Here is an 18898-nt window from a genome sequence, read left to right as displayed (position 1 = left end):
TTTCAAGACATCTCATATCAATGTCTGGAATGATCGGAAACTGATTTCTCAAAAGAATTCCTTCGAATGCATGCCTGTTTTCTCCCCCTGGGGATTGAGGGTATACATTTTTTGACCTGTATTTCTCTTTTCTCTGGTGAAAAAATACCCATAACTGGACTGTTCCATACTATCGTTGATAATTTTGCATGGGGGGGCACCTGGGGGGGCTCAGTCGGCTAAGCGTCCGACTTCAGCCCAGGTCATGATCTCAGGGTCCGTGAGTTTGAGCCCCGCGTCGGGCTCTGCACTGACAGCTCAGAACCTGGAGCCTGCTTCTGATTCTGTGTCTCCCTCTGTCTCTCAAAAATGAATAAATGTTAAAAAAAAATTTTAATAATTTTTCATGGAATGGTAATTACTCGGAGCCAGAAATTTTTTTAAATCAACTAAAGTATAATTTACAGCCGATAAAATGCACCAATTTTAAGTGAACAGTTCAATGAATTTTGACAGAGTATATGGCCGTGTAACTACCACCACAGTGAAGATAGAGAATATTTTCATCATTTTAAGAGCCAGGGAATTTGGGAGTTGGGGGAGATCTTAAAGACCACCCTAGTCCAAGGCCCTTTTTTCACGGAATGGGAAGCAGAGACTCAGAGTAAGACTGGCTTCCTTACTGGGCCCAGTTCTTGCGGGAGGACATCTCCCCAAACTCTGTCCTTGGCCCATACCTTCCCTGGGTGTGTTTATCCGACACTTAGCATCACCTGTTCCTCTAAAGCCCCTGCCTTGCCCGTGAGTTGCCTGAGGCCTCAAACATCCTAAATGCTGTTACAAAACTGAGGGTAATTAATACCTTCTAGTCATCCCCAAATCTGTACTATAACAGTCTTTTGTATTCGCTCTTTTCCCGTGTAACCTGCACCAGCTACAGGTGACCTCATCCTCCAGGCAGCTCCCCTGAAGTCATTCTCCAGTCTTGGACTTCTCTGTTTTTCTTATTCTCTGCATCCAGTGTGTTGGGAAATCCTATCGATTCTGCCCCCACGATTTCTTTAAAATCTATCCTTATTTCTCAATTCCCACTACCCTGTTGACAGCCTCTTAACCTCTTGCCTGAACCATTTCGGTAGCCTTTTGAGGGCTCTCAGTCTGCAGTCTCTTCTACCCGACCTCTCCTCTGGGCCTGTACTGTTAACTCTCTGACTTACGGATTACGTGAGTTTCAGGCTTCGGAGGCACATCCTAAAAGTGATCTGAATCAAGGGCAGGGGATTTTCCCCCAGAGTGAGCCGAGGCTGCAAGACAGAGAAGGTGGATTTGGGGCCAAGCTAGAGAGTCACGGCTGGGATGTAGCAAGAGGGAGGGTCCCTTTATAGGGGCCCCGATCTAGCTTCCTGGACTGGAGCAACACCCAGGGGCGGCACATTCCTGCAGCCTCTGAAAGTGAGTTCTGACTCTTCCCTTCTGTCCTGAGGAAGCACACTGTCCCGGCATTTTGATGCCGATAGTGCCCTCTCTTGTGGTCTCTGTGGCTGTGCACTTGTGTTTCTCCCACACTGATTGTTTTCAAGGACCAAATGCAAATGGCACTCATCTCCCTATCGCCTGTAACACCCACTTCCGGGAAGAGGTGGCCCCTGGAATCCTGCAGCCTGGGTTCATGTTCAGCTCGGCTACTAATTTGTTATTTACCAAGTTCTGTGCTTTAGTTTTCCCATCTGTAAGAAGCATGGTTACGAGTATTTAATGAAATAATCTGTGGAAGATGCTTGGCTTGGTGTATAGGAAGCTTTCAATTAAGTGTTGGTTGAATTCACATTTGATGTTTCCAGTTGCTGGTTAATCCGAATTAAAGCTCTTACTGTGATATCGGATCATTATGTAATTCAGCGTCTAAAGTAGAAGACTCCTGCTCTATTCTGCGAATCATCTAGAGGTAGCGTATGAATTTCGACCTGAATTAGCACCAGTTGTGTTTCATTTCATTTTCCGTAAGAATTTGATGCATATGAGGAATGGCATATGTCACATGAGTGATGGAAGAAAGATCTCCGATCGGGCTCCCTCTGTCTTTGAGAGTCATTACACGTAAAGCTGTCTCCTTTCAGACTGCCGCATTTAATTCCCAGCTGACCGACCCGTGGGCAGAATTCTGAATCGGGAAATTGTCGTTGCAAGAGCCCTCGGGAAATGCCTCACTTACCAAGGTGAAGTACAGGAAAGGGGGCTGAGTGCCAACGAAACTCTGCCCACGGCATGGAAAGAAGGATCGCGGCCCTGTCAAAGCAGAGAGGTCTTTAGCTTTGGTTAATTTGCAAGGACGGCTCCACTTATATTTCAAGGGTCAGCGTTTCACGAGGCTCAAGGGCTCCCTGCACAGTTGTTCCTGAAGTGGAATAAAAGTCTGGTTCTTCTCCAGGCCCCTTCTGGCTTGCTAACCTTGCATTGCAGTAGCCTTGCTCCCATAGGCTCATTCCCTTTAGTTATTTTAGTTTTCTGGGTGTATTAGGCTCCTATAAGCTGAAACCAAAAATAACAGTTTAAACAAGGTGGAAGTTTGTTCTCTTACACAAAACTGTCAGGAGTCCTTATCCTCTGTGGTGGCTGGACAGCAACATTGACCGAGCTCCTTGTGTGTTGACCCACCCATCGCTACGTTCCAAGATCGCTCACTACCGTGTTCTTGCTGTCACTCATGGGAAGGTGAAAAGGACAGCTTACGTGCCCCTTCCATTTAAGGTGTCACGGCTACTCACATCCTGTTGCCAGGCTTATTCGCAAGGCAGTGCCTGGTGGGTGCGAGGCTGCAGAATTCTTCCCTTTCTTCTGGGAGGTTAACGTACCCAGCTATAATCTGGGCTTTTGTTACAATGGGGGATAAAAGGAAATAGTTATGGAGAAACAGCTAGTTATCTCTGCCACGGCAATGACCTTTGGAAGTGTGGCTGTTGTGGGTAATTTGGGTCTCTTACTAGGGAGAAAAACCGAAGGCAATATATAAAAACGGTCTTGTGGGTTATTGGCCTCCGAGCTCTGGCCCCATCAGGGATGCTATTCCCTTCCACGGTGGCAGCGAGAAGTTAATTTTCTTCTATTAGTTTTAAAATATAACCTTTTCTCACTATGAAAGTTAAGACCTGATAATTACAGGAAACCTGGAAAATACAGGCAAGCAAAATGATCGCATCTAGGGGGCCTGGGGGGTTACAGTTCAGGAGTCGTAAACAGAGGTCAGAGTTGAAATCCTGAAGCTGAACCCAGCCTTTGAAGAAGAGAGAGCAGCGAGAAAACGCTGGCTGAGCTGCACAGGGAGCCCAGGGTGGGAGGAGAAGGTGGAGGAGTCGTCAGGAAACTTCAGAAGACTTCAGGAATGCTTTGGGAACCACCGTAGATGACTTCTTGTATTGCTCGGTTGATCGTGAACAATTCATTGCTTGAAGATCTGATTTTCTTGGTGAATGCCATTGGAACAGATTATTTTTTTTTTCAACGTTTTTTATTTATTTTTGGGACAGAGAGAGACAGAGCATGAACGGGGGAGGGGCAGAGAGAGAGGGAGACACAGAATCGGAAACAGGCTCCAAGCCATCAGCCCAGAGCCTGACGCGGGGCTCGAACTCACGGACCTCGAGATCGTGACCTGGCTGAAGTCGGACGCTTAACCGACTGTGCCACCCAGGCACCCCAGGAACAGATTATTAATAACCATTCAGGCATCCCTTGGATGCTCAGAGGGTTGATAGGATAAAAATACATCTGGGACTAGGCCTTTGGGCCCCCCCAGTGTCACTGCATATGGTGAACTATATCGCTGCAAGGAATGGTCTCCACTTCCCACACGCTGTCCGTGTCCAATGGAGCAGAGAGTACGACACGATTCACAGCTATCAGTGCTTCTGAAAATTAGCAACCCTGGGAATAAACGTCGGCAGAGATTCGTTGGTTTAAACAGGTCTTATGAATGGGGAAAATCATTCTCTTAAAATCCTCCCTTCAGACGAACCTCTATTAAACCGTTTTTCTGATGTGAAAAAAGGACAAACATCCTTCTAAACGATGCCCTAAGTCCCAGAAGTAATTTTATGGCATTAATAAATGCCCTACATCGGTTCCAGGTGACTTGGGTCAGAATCAGTTCGGCTGAAACCTAGTTGTCCAAAATGTAAGTCTTGAGTTTCCGGGCGAAGTAAATCATGGTGGGTGGGTGCCTATGTGCACTGTTCTCAAACGCGCTCATGACTGCTACTCCTTGGCCAACTTTCAAAACTAGCAGTTTCCAAAACTGTTGCCAAGCCTGGCATTAGAAATGTACCAAAACAGGGGCACTTGGGTGGCTCGGTTGAGCGTCCGACTTTTGATTTCGGCTCAGTTCATAAACAGGGTTGTGGGATCGAGCCCCACCTCTGGCTCCCTGCTGAGTGTGGAGCCTGCTTGAGATTGATTCATATTCTCTCTCTCTCTCTCTCTCTCTCTCTCTCTCTCTCCCCCCACACACACACACCTCTCTCTCTCTAAAATAAATTTAAAAAATTCAAAACGTATGTACCAAAACACCCTAAAAAATCCCTCTCGTTTGATTATTTCCTTTATTTTCTCTTATTACAAAATTAGCACCTGTTCATTGAAGGAAAATCAGAAAACACATTAAAAAAAACCTGACTTACTGTGGTGATCATTTCACAGCGCATACAAATATCAAATCGATATGTCATGCACCTGAAGCTGGTACAATGTTATAGGTCAATTACATCTCAAAAAAAAAAAAAAAAAATCTTACCCACGTAAAGAGATCCATGAATACCCAACCTAATCTTTATTTTTTTAATGAAAAGATCTTTTGCCTATGTGTATATAAATATACAGATGCATACAGTTTTTATCTTTATCTTTTTTATACAAAGGTAATGCCAAACTAACTACCTTTTTCAATGTGTTACCATTTTTCCTTACGTTTCAAAAACGGCCAACTTCTCTCTTGAATCAGGGAAAAGACAGCCAGGGAGCAAGACGATGAGGGTTCGTGGGGTAGAAAACTCACTTGAGGAGGTGGGGAAGGAGGGAAAAGTGTGTGAAAAGAGAGCTAGATATATAGCGTTGGCATCGTGGTGAAGAGGCAGGCAGTCAGCTCCAGGTTCTTGTCTCCGGGACCCGTGTGGACTCAGGGATGCCCTCTGCGGAGCTCCCTGACCCTGTGAGAATGGCTGATGTGGCAGGGAGATAGGGAGGCGGCGGAAACAATACACCGAAGTGGCTACACGTGTTCTCAGCCCCGCAGCCCAGGCAGTTGTCCGCGCCTCCCAAGTGCTGCTGAGCCAGCTTTGAGCAAACAAGACGAGATCCGGTCACGTGCCTCTCATCATGGAGAACAGATATTACACTGATCACATAGAGGGGAGTGCGATGTGTTAGTGGCCTGAGAGGGTTCTCCTGCTAGCTGATAAGATCATCTTTGTGTAGGCACGACCGTGGCAATGAAACGGCCGAGACACTGGCTTCGGTACTGCTGTCAGTCAGCCCTGACTTCTTCTCAAAGCCAAGCCGATGGGCAGCCAGACCGTGGCTCAGCCGCTGACTCCCTCATGCTCCCTCCTCTAAAACACACCAGGGTCCTTGAAGGTGAGCATGAGAGTGGGACACAACAGGAAAACCACATTTCTTTGCACATTCCCTGTTGGACTTCATGCAGCCAGCATTGTATTGAGCTCCATATGCATCTTAACTCATCGAACCCGCACACCAAGCCAGCAAGGTGGACACGATTATCATTCCTCTTTACAGATGGGGAAATGGAGTTAGGGGGACTTTAAGTCACTTGTCTAAGGTCCCCACAGCTGGAAAGCAGAAGAGCCAGGATTCAAACCTAGGAGGTACATCCCCAGGGGCCAGGGCCCCAACCACCGGCTCTCCTGTCTTCCTGGAAGATGCGTGGTGAACATTTGTTGGATGAACACATTATTATCACTTGAAGCCTTGTAGGAATAACTACCTTCTGGTTGTTACCTTAGCCCCATCTAACGATAACCCTCACATGCCTAAAAAATATTTTCTCTGTAATTCACACAGCTAAAACCCAGATGATCCCATGCCCCAGGTATTAATGGTGAGAGGAACGGCTTCAACAGCTTTCCCCTCCTCCTCTAGTCTTTTCGTGTTTGTGTGGGAAGATACATCCAACGTAAAATTTACCACGTTAACCATTCTTAGGTGTGTATTTCAGTGCCAGTAAGCACGTTCACATTGTTGTGCAACCAGCAGCATTCGTCTCTGGAACTTCCTCATCGTCCCAAACTGAGACTGTGTATCCATTGAGCAGCTCCCCATTCCCTCCTCACCCAGCCCCTGGCCATCACGGTTCGACTCTCTGCCTAAGAATTTGACTGCCCCAGGCACCTCATATAAGTGGAGGCCTACAATATTTGTATCTCTCTCTCCAATATTTCTTTGGTATGATTTCACTTAGCATGATGTTTCCAAGTTTCATCCGTGTTATAGCATGTGTCAGAAGATCCTTTAAAGGATGAATAATAATCCGTTCTCTGTGTGTATCATGTTGTCTTTACCCATCTGCCAAGGGACGTTTGGGATGTTTGTACCTTTGGCTATTGTGAATGATGTTGCTATGAACAAATGTGTCTTTTGAGTCTGCTTTCAATTCTTCTGGGTATATACTCAGCAGTACAATTGTAGGATCCTGTGGTTACTCTGTGTTTAAATTTTTGCGGACTTGCCGTGCGTGTTCTGCATTTGATCTTGGCCGTCGGTAATTGTGCATATAAGACCACGTGATATGTAACATACTGCTTATGAGTCTCTTCACGTTGTCACTGAGATTTGGCAGGAGCAAGTTTATATGTAGATGAATAAATGGGTTTGTTTGGTTTTTTTGGTTTTTTTGTTTTTTTTTATTAATTTTTTTTTTTAACGTTTATTTTATTTTTGAGACAGAGCGAGACAGAGCATGAACGGGAGAGGGTCAGAGAGAGGGAGACACAGAATCTGAAACAGGCTCCAGGCTCTGAGCTGTCAGCACAGAGCCCGACGCGGGGCTCGAACTCACGACCGCGAGATCATGACCTGAGCCGAAGTCGGCCGCTTAACCGACTGAGCCACCCAGGCGCCCCTTTTTTTTTTTTTTTTTTTTTTTAATCTTCACTGATTGCTACGGTAAACATGATCTTATTCCATTTTCCCGGGAGGAGCACTTTCTGGTTACAGGACTGGATCCAGGCAGGCCTCGATGGGAGATGAATCATTTTACTGGGTTCCGTTCTCAGGGCATCTGGTGTAAGAGGCATTCTAGAAGTTCATGTGAAGTCATGGAAAGCTCAATCAAAGTTTCTCCAAGAGAAGAAGGTTAAAACAAAGAGGAAAACTTCCTCACTCTAAGGAGTTTGACAAAGACATTCAGGACCGCTTTCAAATCCTCAGGCAACTTTGAATTTAGTCCCAGGAGTTGTGTGCTGTTCCTGGCGTCAGTCTCTTATGGACCCCTCGTCTGGCATGTCGCAGTGTAGTTAGTAGTTAGATGGTGAAAACCAACCACGCTGACTGGGCTCTGCACTTTCCCAGCCGCCTCTGTCTTCATTTAGGACTAACTGGTTGGATCGCTTCTCGGCCTTTTGGCTAAGATCAAGTGTAGGACTAACTGGTTGGAGATGCGCGGAAGCCGCCATCGGGGCCTTCAGAAGCCATCACCGGGAGGCTTCCATTGTTGTGCAATGAGCTATTCCATTGAAGGGACTCTTTAAAAATATTTGGAAACTCTGTGCGTGGGCAGGAGTATCTACTCATGGGTATATTCCACGTGGGCCTCTGGCTTGGTGTGACAGTCGATCTCCTCGGGTACAGTTTTCCCCAAGGAACGTTCCTTCTGCCTCTCGCGGTGGTGGACGAAGGGTATCCGACAAAGGGAGCCCGGGGTCAGGAAACCAGAAGTCCACCTTCTCACCAGACCTTCAGGTTGGCCTGCTGTCTGTTGGCCTCCACCTTCCTCCATACCTGGTGTCTCCGATTCCCGAGCGGGGCCGAGCCTCCACGGGGCCAGTTGGCTTCTCCACGATAACCGCCCCTGGAGGCACGTAGGTTTGAAGTCACTCTGCTCTGCGAAATCACTTCCCATTCTCCCGTCCACTGGCCGTGTTCATATTAACTCCATATTAGAGGGGCACCTGGGTGGCTCAGTCGGTTAAGTGTCCGACCCTTGGATTTGGCTGTGGTCATGACTTTGCAGTTTCATGGGTTCGAGCCCCACGTCTGGCTCTGTGCTGACAATGCGGAGCCTGCTTGGGATTCTCTCTCTCCCTCCCTCTGCCTATCCCTCCCCTACTCACACCATCTAAAGTAGATAAACTTTAATAAATAAACTAACTCCATATTAGAAATATACTCCTAAAACTATGGACTATCAGCTTGAATTTATATTTCCTATTCCCATTATTTGGCATTAGCTTGTGAAAGAAAAGGACAAAAATGTTACTTTTCCATGTTGAAATCAAAATTTTCTCCCTCCCTCCTTTCTCCCCCTCCCCCTCTCTTCCATTTTTGGAAAAAGAAAGCAAATACTGTTATTCATGTTTTATCCACGAGGAATCTAAAGCCTCAACAAGTTTAAGAAACAAGCCCAAAGTCCTATCACAGGCTCTTTATTTTTTTTTTAATTTTTTATGTGTATTTTTGAGAGAGAGTGAGCACACAGGGTGGGAGGGGCAGAGAGAGAAAGGGGGAGACACAGAATCTGAAGCAGGCACCAGGCTCCCCCCCGTCCGCGCAGAGCCCAACACGAGGCTCAAACCCACGAACCACAAGATCATGACCTGAGCCGAAGTCAGACACTCAACTTGACTGAGCCACCCAGGTGCCTCATCATCACAAGCTCTTTAAATGACAGAGCCAGAATCGAACACCAAATGTGCTTGACCCCAAAGCCACCGTTCCATCCACTACCTGTAGCTGGGCAAAAAGAACCCCGAAATACTCTAAAAAGTGCAGTTTTTTCCTCTCATTACAAACAAAACAAACAAAACATCTGAGCTGTCTGGTGCATGTGTAGGCAAGCGATGCAGAGGAAACCCCAAATAAATCTTAGGAAAATTTACGGTTGCAGTGGGACGAGTGTTGAAATATCTCTTGCCTACTAGCTCACTTGACCTTTCAAGGTTCCTTCTTGCCCTTCTAATTCCGCAGGGAGGTTTTTTGTTGTGGTGGTGGTTTTAATTCTTCTCTAGAATCTGATAACTAACAGCAGGCAGTCCGATGTTGATATCTCTGCCACCGTCATTTTCCTGATTCGGTTTTTCCTTCCAAAAGCTCTCACACACGCTCGGTTGCTGGGATGTATTTCTGGCCGCGCTGTTTTTATTTACAACGTTGTGTGTGTGTGAATGCTCTGGGGCACCCAGGGGAAACCTGCACAGACTTTCCTGGTGAGCAGATGTCGCCCTTTCTATGTAACAACCACCTAATCGCCACTTCCCCTCGCCAAGAAACGGGAAAGGCATTTTGCGTTTGGAAAACCGAGCTCTGCCACATGAAGCGGCTCACAAAGGGCTGTCTCCCCCAAAGTCCACATGAGCTTTCCCCATCTTCGTTTGTTTTTCTTAAAGATAAAAACCGCACGGCCGTGCTTGTAGTTAGGTCCGGTTGCATAACGAGGAGGTCTCACTTAGGCCATTTCAACTTCATTATACGTAAGTTGTGTTGTAAGTAATCTTTGAAATGGGGTAAGATGTGCAGCCAGTGTTTATGTTTTTATACTTTGGAATATTCCGTCGTTTATTTTCAATCGTGACTTCTGCTGGATGGGTGTTTGACCTGCAAAATAATGCCGTCTTCAGGAGCTCTCGAAAAGCAAGAGGGTACAGTGAAGTCACAGACCTCCTCGCCTCGAGCAGAGCGATGGTGTTAGGTATGCAATTAAGAAAAAAAGCCAAGGGGAAGTTAATTCTGGGCTGAGCAGGTATTTAAAGGAAGCATGGCCATCCCGAAGCTTAGATCTCCCGACAGGGCTCTGTAGCCTTTTGAAAGCATTATCAAATCACTGTGTTATTTAATTTTGTAGCAAGGCAAATGACAGGTTACTTTTGGCTCCACTAAATGGACAACCCCAAGCTCTTGCAATGCTCAGAAAGATCAGAATGCCCAAGTAGGATGTCTTGGATGAAGAGAGAGAGATTGTAAGGGTTGTATCCGTGTGCGTGAACTTTGAAATGCCATCAAAGTTCTCAGCGGCTGTATGTTAGGTGCGCCATTTACATAGAAACAGACAAATAGAACCGTATGTTTAAATGTGGCGTTGCCCTGAAGATATATCAAAAACACATGTCTCCCCTCCATTCCAACTTTCTTATGATTCACTTGAGTTTCAGATCATCTAGGGCACTGTTGTTCCTCTTAGTTTTCCATAGGACAGCTTCAAGTAATACAGTAAGTAAACTGTAAAATTGTAATGAATACCCTAGTAAGCAGTTTTCTTTCTGGTTGTTAGGAACTTGGACTCTCTTAAACCATGGAAAACGAGAGTTTTATGGAACATCAAGGTAGATCCTCTACTTCTGTTAGAAATAATCATCATCATGAATTTGTACACCATGGGTTTCTCTTGTCATGTAAAATTACAGTTCAGTTGGAAATGCTGGGAGATTACGTCTAATTGTAGGAAAACTCTGAACACTGCCACATGTTATTCATAGCAGTAAATCTCACACACACACACACACACACACAGATATGTAACAAAATATGCTGAGGAAAGATTCAAGGTAACCTATATTGATTGGACAGGTACAGGTAGGCAAATGCGTCCTTTGCAGGGGACGGGACCCTGAATTATTTCATTCAGGTCTGATTCGGGAGCGTCCCAGCTGCTACTGTCCTTTATAAAGGAAGCCCACTTATTATGCTTTTGAAGTAAGATTGTCTACCACAGCTGGACTGCACATGAGGAAGGTTGCAGGGAGAAAGGAGGCGGTGTTGCTGTACCCAGCTGGGCCTCAGAACTTTCTCTTACCAGATCAGTTGTGTGTGCATGTTTAATACATTATCTGAGAAGTTTTTAATGGATTTAGTACAATCCTTATAAATTTTGTTAAATTGCTGTCTTACTAAAATGTGATGGAAAAAATACATTTAAGCGTACCGGATTTTTCTCAGAAGGTCTTGTCTAATCTGGTTGAAGGTTCTGACCGTTTGACCAAGGTAGGAATTTGCTTTAGGACCTAGAGAATGCCTCATCTCCCAAATCTGTGGTTTCCGACCTTGTATTCAATACAACATACAGATGATAGGCTCACACGCGTGGTATAGAAAGGCCACAGGCGATGTGCACTTCCCAGGCGGGAGACCATATTTAACTGCCTTTCTCTTCCACCTAGAAAGCATGTCCAAATGCAAATTATTGAGACCATTCGGATAGCAATAACCTTGAATCTCATTTCTCTTATGGTTACACAGAAACAGTTTTGTTTTGTTTTGTTTTTTAGTTTTATTTATTTTTGAGAGAGAGGGATAGAGTGAGCCAGGAGTGAGGGAGGACCAGAGAGAGAGGGAGAGAATCCTAAGCAAGTTCTGTGCTGTCGGGTCAGAGCCCAACATGGGACCCTGACCCATGAACTGTGAGATCATGACTGGAGCCAAAATCAAATGTTGGATGCTTAACCAACTGAGCCACCCAGGCTCAGGAATAGTTTTGGGTGTTTCTTAATGATAGTTTGACCTTGATAGTCAAGAAAAAGAGCAAAAGATCCCGGGCTGTATTCTTGAGACTTGCAGATTCACTGCCCCCAGCTTAATTCTTGGCCTCTGAATGAACATGCTGATTTTGGAAGTGGTAAAGGGAAGTTCTCTAGGAGCCCAGCGGGGGAGGGGGGTTGGGAGGTAGGGGAGGATGGGGTAGGGGGAAGGGAAGGGAAAAGTAAGGAGGCCCGAGAAACCCAGAACAAAGGGGAATGTTTGCCGCAAGGGAAGTGTCAGAATTGTACCGTTTTATACGTGGTGTAGAAATTTTGTAAGCATGTGGGTCCATTTACATTATGGACCATGTGGGTCCATTATTCTGTTGATTGCATTTACTTGCGTTATGAATCCTGCAAGACAAGGACATACAGTTTTTGCTTTGAAATAATTAAGCGTGAAAAAATCACGTTTTATATAGGTACCAAGACATTTACCATTTAAATACGAGGCATTTCAGCCCTTCCTAAAAGTTCAGGTTTTTCTCCCTGGTCCCTGTGTTTTTATTCTGAACAACTCCCTGTAGCATTTCTCATAGCCCAGATCTGCTGGTGTTGAATGCTTGGTTTTCTTTTTTCTGAAACGTCTTGATTTCCTCTTCATTCTCGAAGGATATTTTTCACTGCATAGAGGATTCTGGATTGACAGTTCGGTTTGTTTTCTCAGCACTTCAAAGATGTCATGCCATTGTTTGTGATTGCCATGGTTTTTGATGAGAAGCGCATGGACATTCAGATCATTCTTTCCTGGTATAGAATGTGCAGTTTTTCACTGCTGGCTTTCAAGATTTTCTCTCCTTTTTTTTTTTTTTTTTGTTTGTTTTTTTGTTTTTTTTTCAGCAGTAGGACTATGACATCTCTAGACGTACGCGTGCACGTGTGTGTGTGTCTTCAACCTGTTTGGCTTTTGCTAAACATCTTTAGTGTGTAAATTTATGTTTTTCACTAAATTTGGGATGTTTCAGCCATTCTCACATTTGTTTTCTTCTCCATTCTCTCTCTGTTTGCCTTCTGGAACTCCACATACCATACCTTGGACCTTTTGAGGTTGTCCCCCCGCCTCCCCCCCAGTCCCTGATGTTTTGGTGCCTTTTTTAAAATCACTTTTTCTCTTTAAGTTGGGTAATTCCTGTGCATGTATCTTCCAATTCACAAATTCTTTCCCACTTCATATCACCATTCTGTTGTTAAACCCATCCAGCAAGTTTTTTTTTTTAATTTGATACGTATATTTTCCAGTTCTTGAATTTCTTTTTTTTTTATTTTTTTTAATGTTTATTTTTGAGACAGAGACAGAGCATGAGTGGGGGAGGGGCAGAGAGAGGGAGACACAGACGCGGGGCTCGAACTCACAGATGGTGAGATCTTGACCTGAGCCGAAGTCGGAAGCTCAACCGACTGAGACACCCAGGCGCCCCATCCAGTTCTTGACTTTATATTTCGTTCTTTTCACAGTTGCTATTTCTTTTAGGTCTCCTACCTTTTCATTTATTACAAGTGCCTTTTCCCTTACCTCATCGAACACCATCGTAACAGCCGCTTTAACGCGGTGTCTGATACTCACAACCTCTGGAATTGGGGTTGGCATCATTGATGGTCTTTCCCTCGAGAATGGGTCACATTTATACAAGTTCTGTTGCGGAGATCCTGGATCCTGCTTTATTCATCCAAAAAGCGTTGATACTTTTCTTGGAGCAGGCAAGCAACTCGGATGGATGGAATGTGCAAACGGCCTCGCAGTCGGCATTGGTCAACCCAACCCTCGTCCAGCCCGTGTGGCCTTTAGCTGGGGTGTTTCGAGTCTGCTCCCCGCATGCCTGGGTGAGGGTTTCCCCGCGACTGGGCAGAGTTAATACACAGAACTTAAGGCTCCTGTCCTCCAGCACTCTCATTTCCAGGATTTCCCCTGAATTTTTCACACCTCTGGTTATCCCTGTTTTGCCCTCCATCTGATCGGGCCGAAGCCTGTCACAGGTTCTCTGTGTGTTCACTTTCCCCACCACATAGCAACTGTGATGGGCGCTCGGGCCAAAGTCCTGAAAAGCAGGAAAGTTAGCCTGGGTTAGTCCCTCGTTCCAAATGTCAGCTCTCCTCTTAAATCCTGCCCGCCTTTCTTTGCTCTCCAGAACCTGCCAGCGGTTGTTTGCTTCTGTTTTGTCCTGAGTTTATATTCTCTATCTGCAGGGGGTCGGTCTGTTAAGAGCTTGAAACCCCAGACCAGAGACCTCATCTTTCCCGTGGAGGTTTACATTTTGAACGAACGGTGCCATTTCTCTACCTCAGGCGGAGATGGACATCTTGGAAACTTTTGCTAGAATTGCCTGTTTGCTGTTTGTCTGTTTAATTCAGATAATTTAGATAGCTTTTAGTACCTATGTGGTCCAGGTGAAGCCAGCCTTCAAATGGGGGACCGCTTGGGCTTCAGCCTCAGCTACCTAATTATAATTTGCAATCATTAGGTTACAATTACCTAGTTATTTATTATTAGCAAATTGTTATAATTGGCAAGTCACGTGAATCCTTGGCTTGTAGCATGAGGGGCCCGGCCAGCCTCAGAGTTCCTTTTCAGGATGCAAAGTTTCTTTCTATCCTTTATGTAAAAGTTCTTTATATCCTGTAGGCCTCTGGTCATCTGCTACAAGTAGCTTGAAGTCTCTGAATTAATCCACTTCATAGAATTCAAGTGATTAATTCCATATATTATGTGGTAAAAAAAGGACCTTCTGCTACTGGAACATGTGGTCATGTGCTGTTGATTATATTTTCCCTTTGTATCTCTATCTCAGCTTTCCTTAAAAATACCCAACCCCTAGGGGCGCCTGGGTGGCTCTGTGTCCAACTTCGGCTTGGCTCATGATCTCGTGGTCCGTGAGTTCGAGCCCCACATGGGGCTCTGTGCTGACAGCTCAGAGCCTGGAGCCTGTTTCGGATTCTGTGTCTCCCTTTCTCTCTGGCCCTTCCCTCTCGAGCTCTGTCTCTGTCTCTGTCTCTGTCTCTCTCTCTCTCAAAAATAAATAAACATTAAAAAAAAAATACCCAACCCCTTCTTTCCCTTATACCTCACTTTTTCCTGGGCACAAATCACTAACTGAAAAGAATTATATATTATACATATATTTTAAGTTTATTTGAGAGAGCAAGCATGCGTGTGAGTGGGGGAGGGGCAGAGAGCGAGAGAGAGAGAGAGAGGGAGAGAGAATCCCAAGCAGGCTCTGCACTGTCAGCCCAGAGCCCAACATGGGGCTCAATCTCACGAACCGTGAGATCATGACCCGAGCCAGAATCGAGTCAGATGCTTAACCGACTGAGCCACCCAGGCACCCCTGAAAAGAATTATGTTCTTAATCTGACGTCACATTTAAAACACACTTTTGTTTGTTTCTTAGGAAAAAATGCTGCAAAGGGTATAAATTTGTTCTTGGACAATGCATCCCAGAAGGTACGTAATGTAAAAGATTATGTCTTCTCACCTTGTTTGTGACTAATCGCTAGGTGTCTGTAGAGTTCCGATGTACGTAGAATGTACGTGGATTATCTGCGTGTGATTTCCGTTTTCTTCTGGCGTTGGATTCTTCTAGTGCCAGTTTGGCTACACGTAGCATGCTCCAGCTCCATCGTTACCCGACAGGTACACCTATATTGAGTAATTCTCCTATTTCAGGTTTTTTTAAGCTGAAGAGGCTATCATCCCGTCATCAGCATTTCATACACAGAGCACACACGTCCTCCTGACCTCTGTGTTTTCCACATGCTGAACTCCAAGCCCCTCCAGACACTCTGCTCAGCCCAGCACTAAAGGCGTAGAGCAGTGGAAGCAGCAGGTGCCCAGCTCTCAGGGCATACACCCCCTCAAACTGGTGAGATGGGGTATAGGTTGCATGGAGTCAGACCTGAATTTTAATTCCACTTTCCATATTGCCTTAGTCCATTCCGGCTGCTGTAACAAAAATACCATAGTCTGGTGCCTTACACAGCAAACGCTCATCTCTTAGTTCTGGAGGCTAAGCCAAAGACCAAGGCGCTGGAAAACTCCACGTCGGGTGAGAGCTTCCTGGTTCATTGACTGCCATCTCCTTGCTGTGTCCTTACGCGGCAGAAGGGGCAAGGGAGATTTCTGGGGGTTCTTTTATAAAAGCATCAATCCCATTGGTGAGGGCTCTACCCTCATGATCTAAGCACCTCCCGAATGCCCCCACCTCCCAATACCGTCACCTTGGAGGTTAAGATTTCAACATACGAATGTCAAGAGGACGCAGACATTCAGTCCACAATACAAATCCTACCTTAGTTTTTGTGGGAAAGTATTTGTACTTGGCTCGTGGTTGTTTTAAGAATATTACCACATGTTAAATACTTGGAACAGAGGCTGGCTCTCATTAAGTGCTTGATAAATAGCGGTTGCTGCTGTTGTGTTTAATAATAACTGTGATATGTGCGGTCAAGGCATTCGGGGCTGCAAGTGTTTGGAGCAGGCGCACAGCACAGAGAACCAGAGCAGTTCGAGGTGGTCTCCAGAAGGAGGGGGAGCCGGCTTACCAAGGAGCCCCGGCTGCCCGGGGCCTACACAAATAGGAGGAAGAGAGCTGCAAAGGATTCCCGCGCTGATCCAGGAAACACAAAGCCCTGTCTGGAGAGCGCGAGATCAGTGTGCCTGGGGCTGGGGAGAGGTGGGAGGGTAGTGAGAAAGAGGTTTCTTCACTGTCACCCAAGAAGCCAGATCTCTGGAAGAGGGCTTCTGGAAGACCAGAAGCCCAGCCGAGCCAATTCATGCTGCATTATCTCCTAGAGAGCAGGCTCTTTGTCAGAAATAAGTGAATCCCTCCCGTGTATGGCTCTCTTCGGTGAAAGGGTGGAAGAATTCACTAAACCATAGCTGGGGAGAAAGCTGCTTGAGGAAGAGTGGTTAGGAAATCACTTAACATAACACTGGTGTATGTGGCCTTGGGTCTTCCCGAGACAGACTTGTCTCACTGCCAGCCAATTCTGTGGGTTAGAGCGTGGTGGAAAGCAACAACAACAAAGGTCCAAATAACTGCATTCTTGTATCAGCCAGCTTGTCCCAGTCCCCAGCCGTGTCCTTTATATTGCAATTGGGCAGATACTAAGAAAATTAAGTTTGGACCCATCACTTTAAGATCTCAGCTAAAGACCTTGCCCAACCTGATTAAAAGCAGGTTACGTGGGCACCACATACTTAGATCTTCTTTAAATGTTAGGTCTTGTGGTTTCAAACATCAGAGCCTACAAGCAGCGCCCCTCACCCTCAAGTGAGTCTGTGACACCTGTGATTAACGTAGCCTCGCCATGATAACACTCTGCTCTGTTGCTTTCACTGGAACATTTAAGCGTTTTAATCTGTGGGAATAAGTCTGTGTGTGTGTGTGTGTGTGTGTGTGTGTGTGTGTGTGTGTGTGTGTCTGTCTGTCTTACTAAAGATCTCTTGAGTCATCAAGGTTTCTGTCACCAAGAATGCAAAGTATAAACGTAGAATTTCAGAAAAGATAAGTGTATCAGTTAGGATTCTCCAGAGAAACAGGTTCATTTTAAGGATTTACTTGGAGGCTGGCAAATCAAATGTCCGTACGGTCGACCGGAGACCCAGCAGAAAGTTACAGTTTGAATCAGAAGGCCATCTGCCACCAAAATTCCCTCTTCCGTGGGGGAAGTCTTTTTTTCTAGTAAGGCCGTGAACTGATTGAATGGGCCCATCCACCTTTTGGAGGGCAATCTGCCTTATTCAGAGTCTACTGATTTAAATGTCGATCCCATCTATTAACAAAAAAACGAACAAAAAAAAAAACATCTGCACGGAAACATTAAGAGTGTGTTTGACCAAATATCTGGGTACTGTGGCCTACCCACATTTGACACATAAAATGAACCATCACAGGTGGTAAAGAGACCAGAATGTTTAACCAAATCTGCTGAGTAGAAGCTGCAATTTAAAAGTTGTCTCCTATTTGTTGCTCTAAGTCAAAAGTCAACAACCTGTGGGCCAAATCTGACCCACTGCTTATTTTTGTACATAAAGTTTTATTGAAACACAACCACACTCACGCACTTGAGTATTTATGGCCGCTTCTGCCCTACCACTGCAGAGTTGAGGAATGCTGGCCAACCAGACGTGCTTTGCTACGCCCTGCTGTGTTATTTTGATTGGCCAGAGTGATCTCATTTGTTCTAGTCCAACAGTTATTAATTGAGCATAAACTGTAGGAAGAGAGTAGTGCCAGTTCCTCTAGGGGACACAGTCCTTGCCAGATACCCAAACAATCGTCACAGCGAAGCCATAAAGGAAGCAGAAGAACAGGGTGAAGCTTTTGCTGTGGGTCAGGCACGGTGCTTCATGCGTCATCCGGGTTTACCTTCAGAAGAGCACCCTGAAGTCGATATTCTTGTTACCCCTGTTTTACAGGTAAGCGAATTGAGGCTTAAAGGATCCGAGATCACAGAGACAGTAGCAGAGCTGGGAGGGCTGGCTCCAGAACCTGGACCCTCCACCAGGAGGCTGCATGGCCCCTACAGTGGGGCCTGCTACAGGGTGTAGGCATTCAGCAAACAAGGCAGAGCACAAAACATGGGCCGCCTAGAGGCGATTTTCGGCAAGGAAACCCAACCCGTGCCGGAAAAGCAGGCCTGGAATCCCAGTTTGCGGGGGGAAGGGATTTGCAGCAAGGGCAGCTTCCCAGGTCATCGCGAGAAAGACATGCTCCTTGTCACACTGACCCCGCCTGCGTCGCGGGCTGACAGACCCACCCATCCCGCCTTCCTGTGTGGCGGGCGAGCAAAGCCAGGCTTACTCCGCATCCAAATATCGTTTATCTATGTCAGCGCCCGGGGAAGAGAGCGCAGTGATTGAGATGCTGGATATAGTCTGGAGGTAAAAGTGCAGCCTGAGCGCCCGACTCCCAGCCGGAGTCCCTTCAGAGGCTCATGAGATACGTTTGTAAGGACTGGGCGGAAGAGATGCTTTAATTCTTTTCAAGTTAAGAGGGCATCCACGCCAGTTTGCTCGGAGATCTCCAGCCACTCGACCCCACCCAGCCCCTTCTCGGCACGTGGGGTCCATCCTGGGCACACACGGCTACAACACACTGGGGGGCCCAGCTCTGCAGCGCCCACACCGTCTCTGTTCCCAAGCCCCACTCACACTCCTCCTGCCCCCGCCTGACTGCCAGCCCCTG

At 46.1% G+C, this 18898-nt stretch overlaps 1 protein-coding gene across 1 annotated transcript in view; it reads left to right on the top strand.

Annotated features, from left to right (window-relative positions):
• CCBE1 (collagen and calcium binding EGF domains 1) overlaps window positions 1-18898 on the top strand; it is a 228261-nt gene that overhangs the window by 180171 nt on the left and 29192 nt on the right. Inside the window, 1 exon segment of the mRNA XM_019463878.2 lies at window positions 15101-15153. Within this exon segment, the coding sequence (XP_019319423.2) occupies window positions 15101-15153 (53 nt within the window).

This window comes from Panthera pardus, unplaced genomic scaffold (assembly GCF_024362965.1).
Source record: "Panthera pardus isolate Hobbes unplaced genomic scaffold, ASM2436296v1 HiC_scaffold_15, whole genome shotgun sequence".
In the NCBI taxonomy this organism is placed as follows: domain Eukaryota; kingdom Metazoa; phylum Chordata; class Mammalia; order Carnivora; family Felidae; genus Panthera; species Panthera pardus.
Note: the sequence above shows the minus strand (reverse complement) of the source record. Positions and strands in the feature narration are given on the sequence as shown.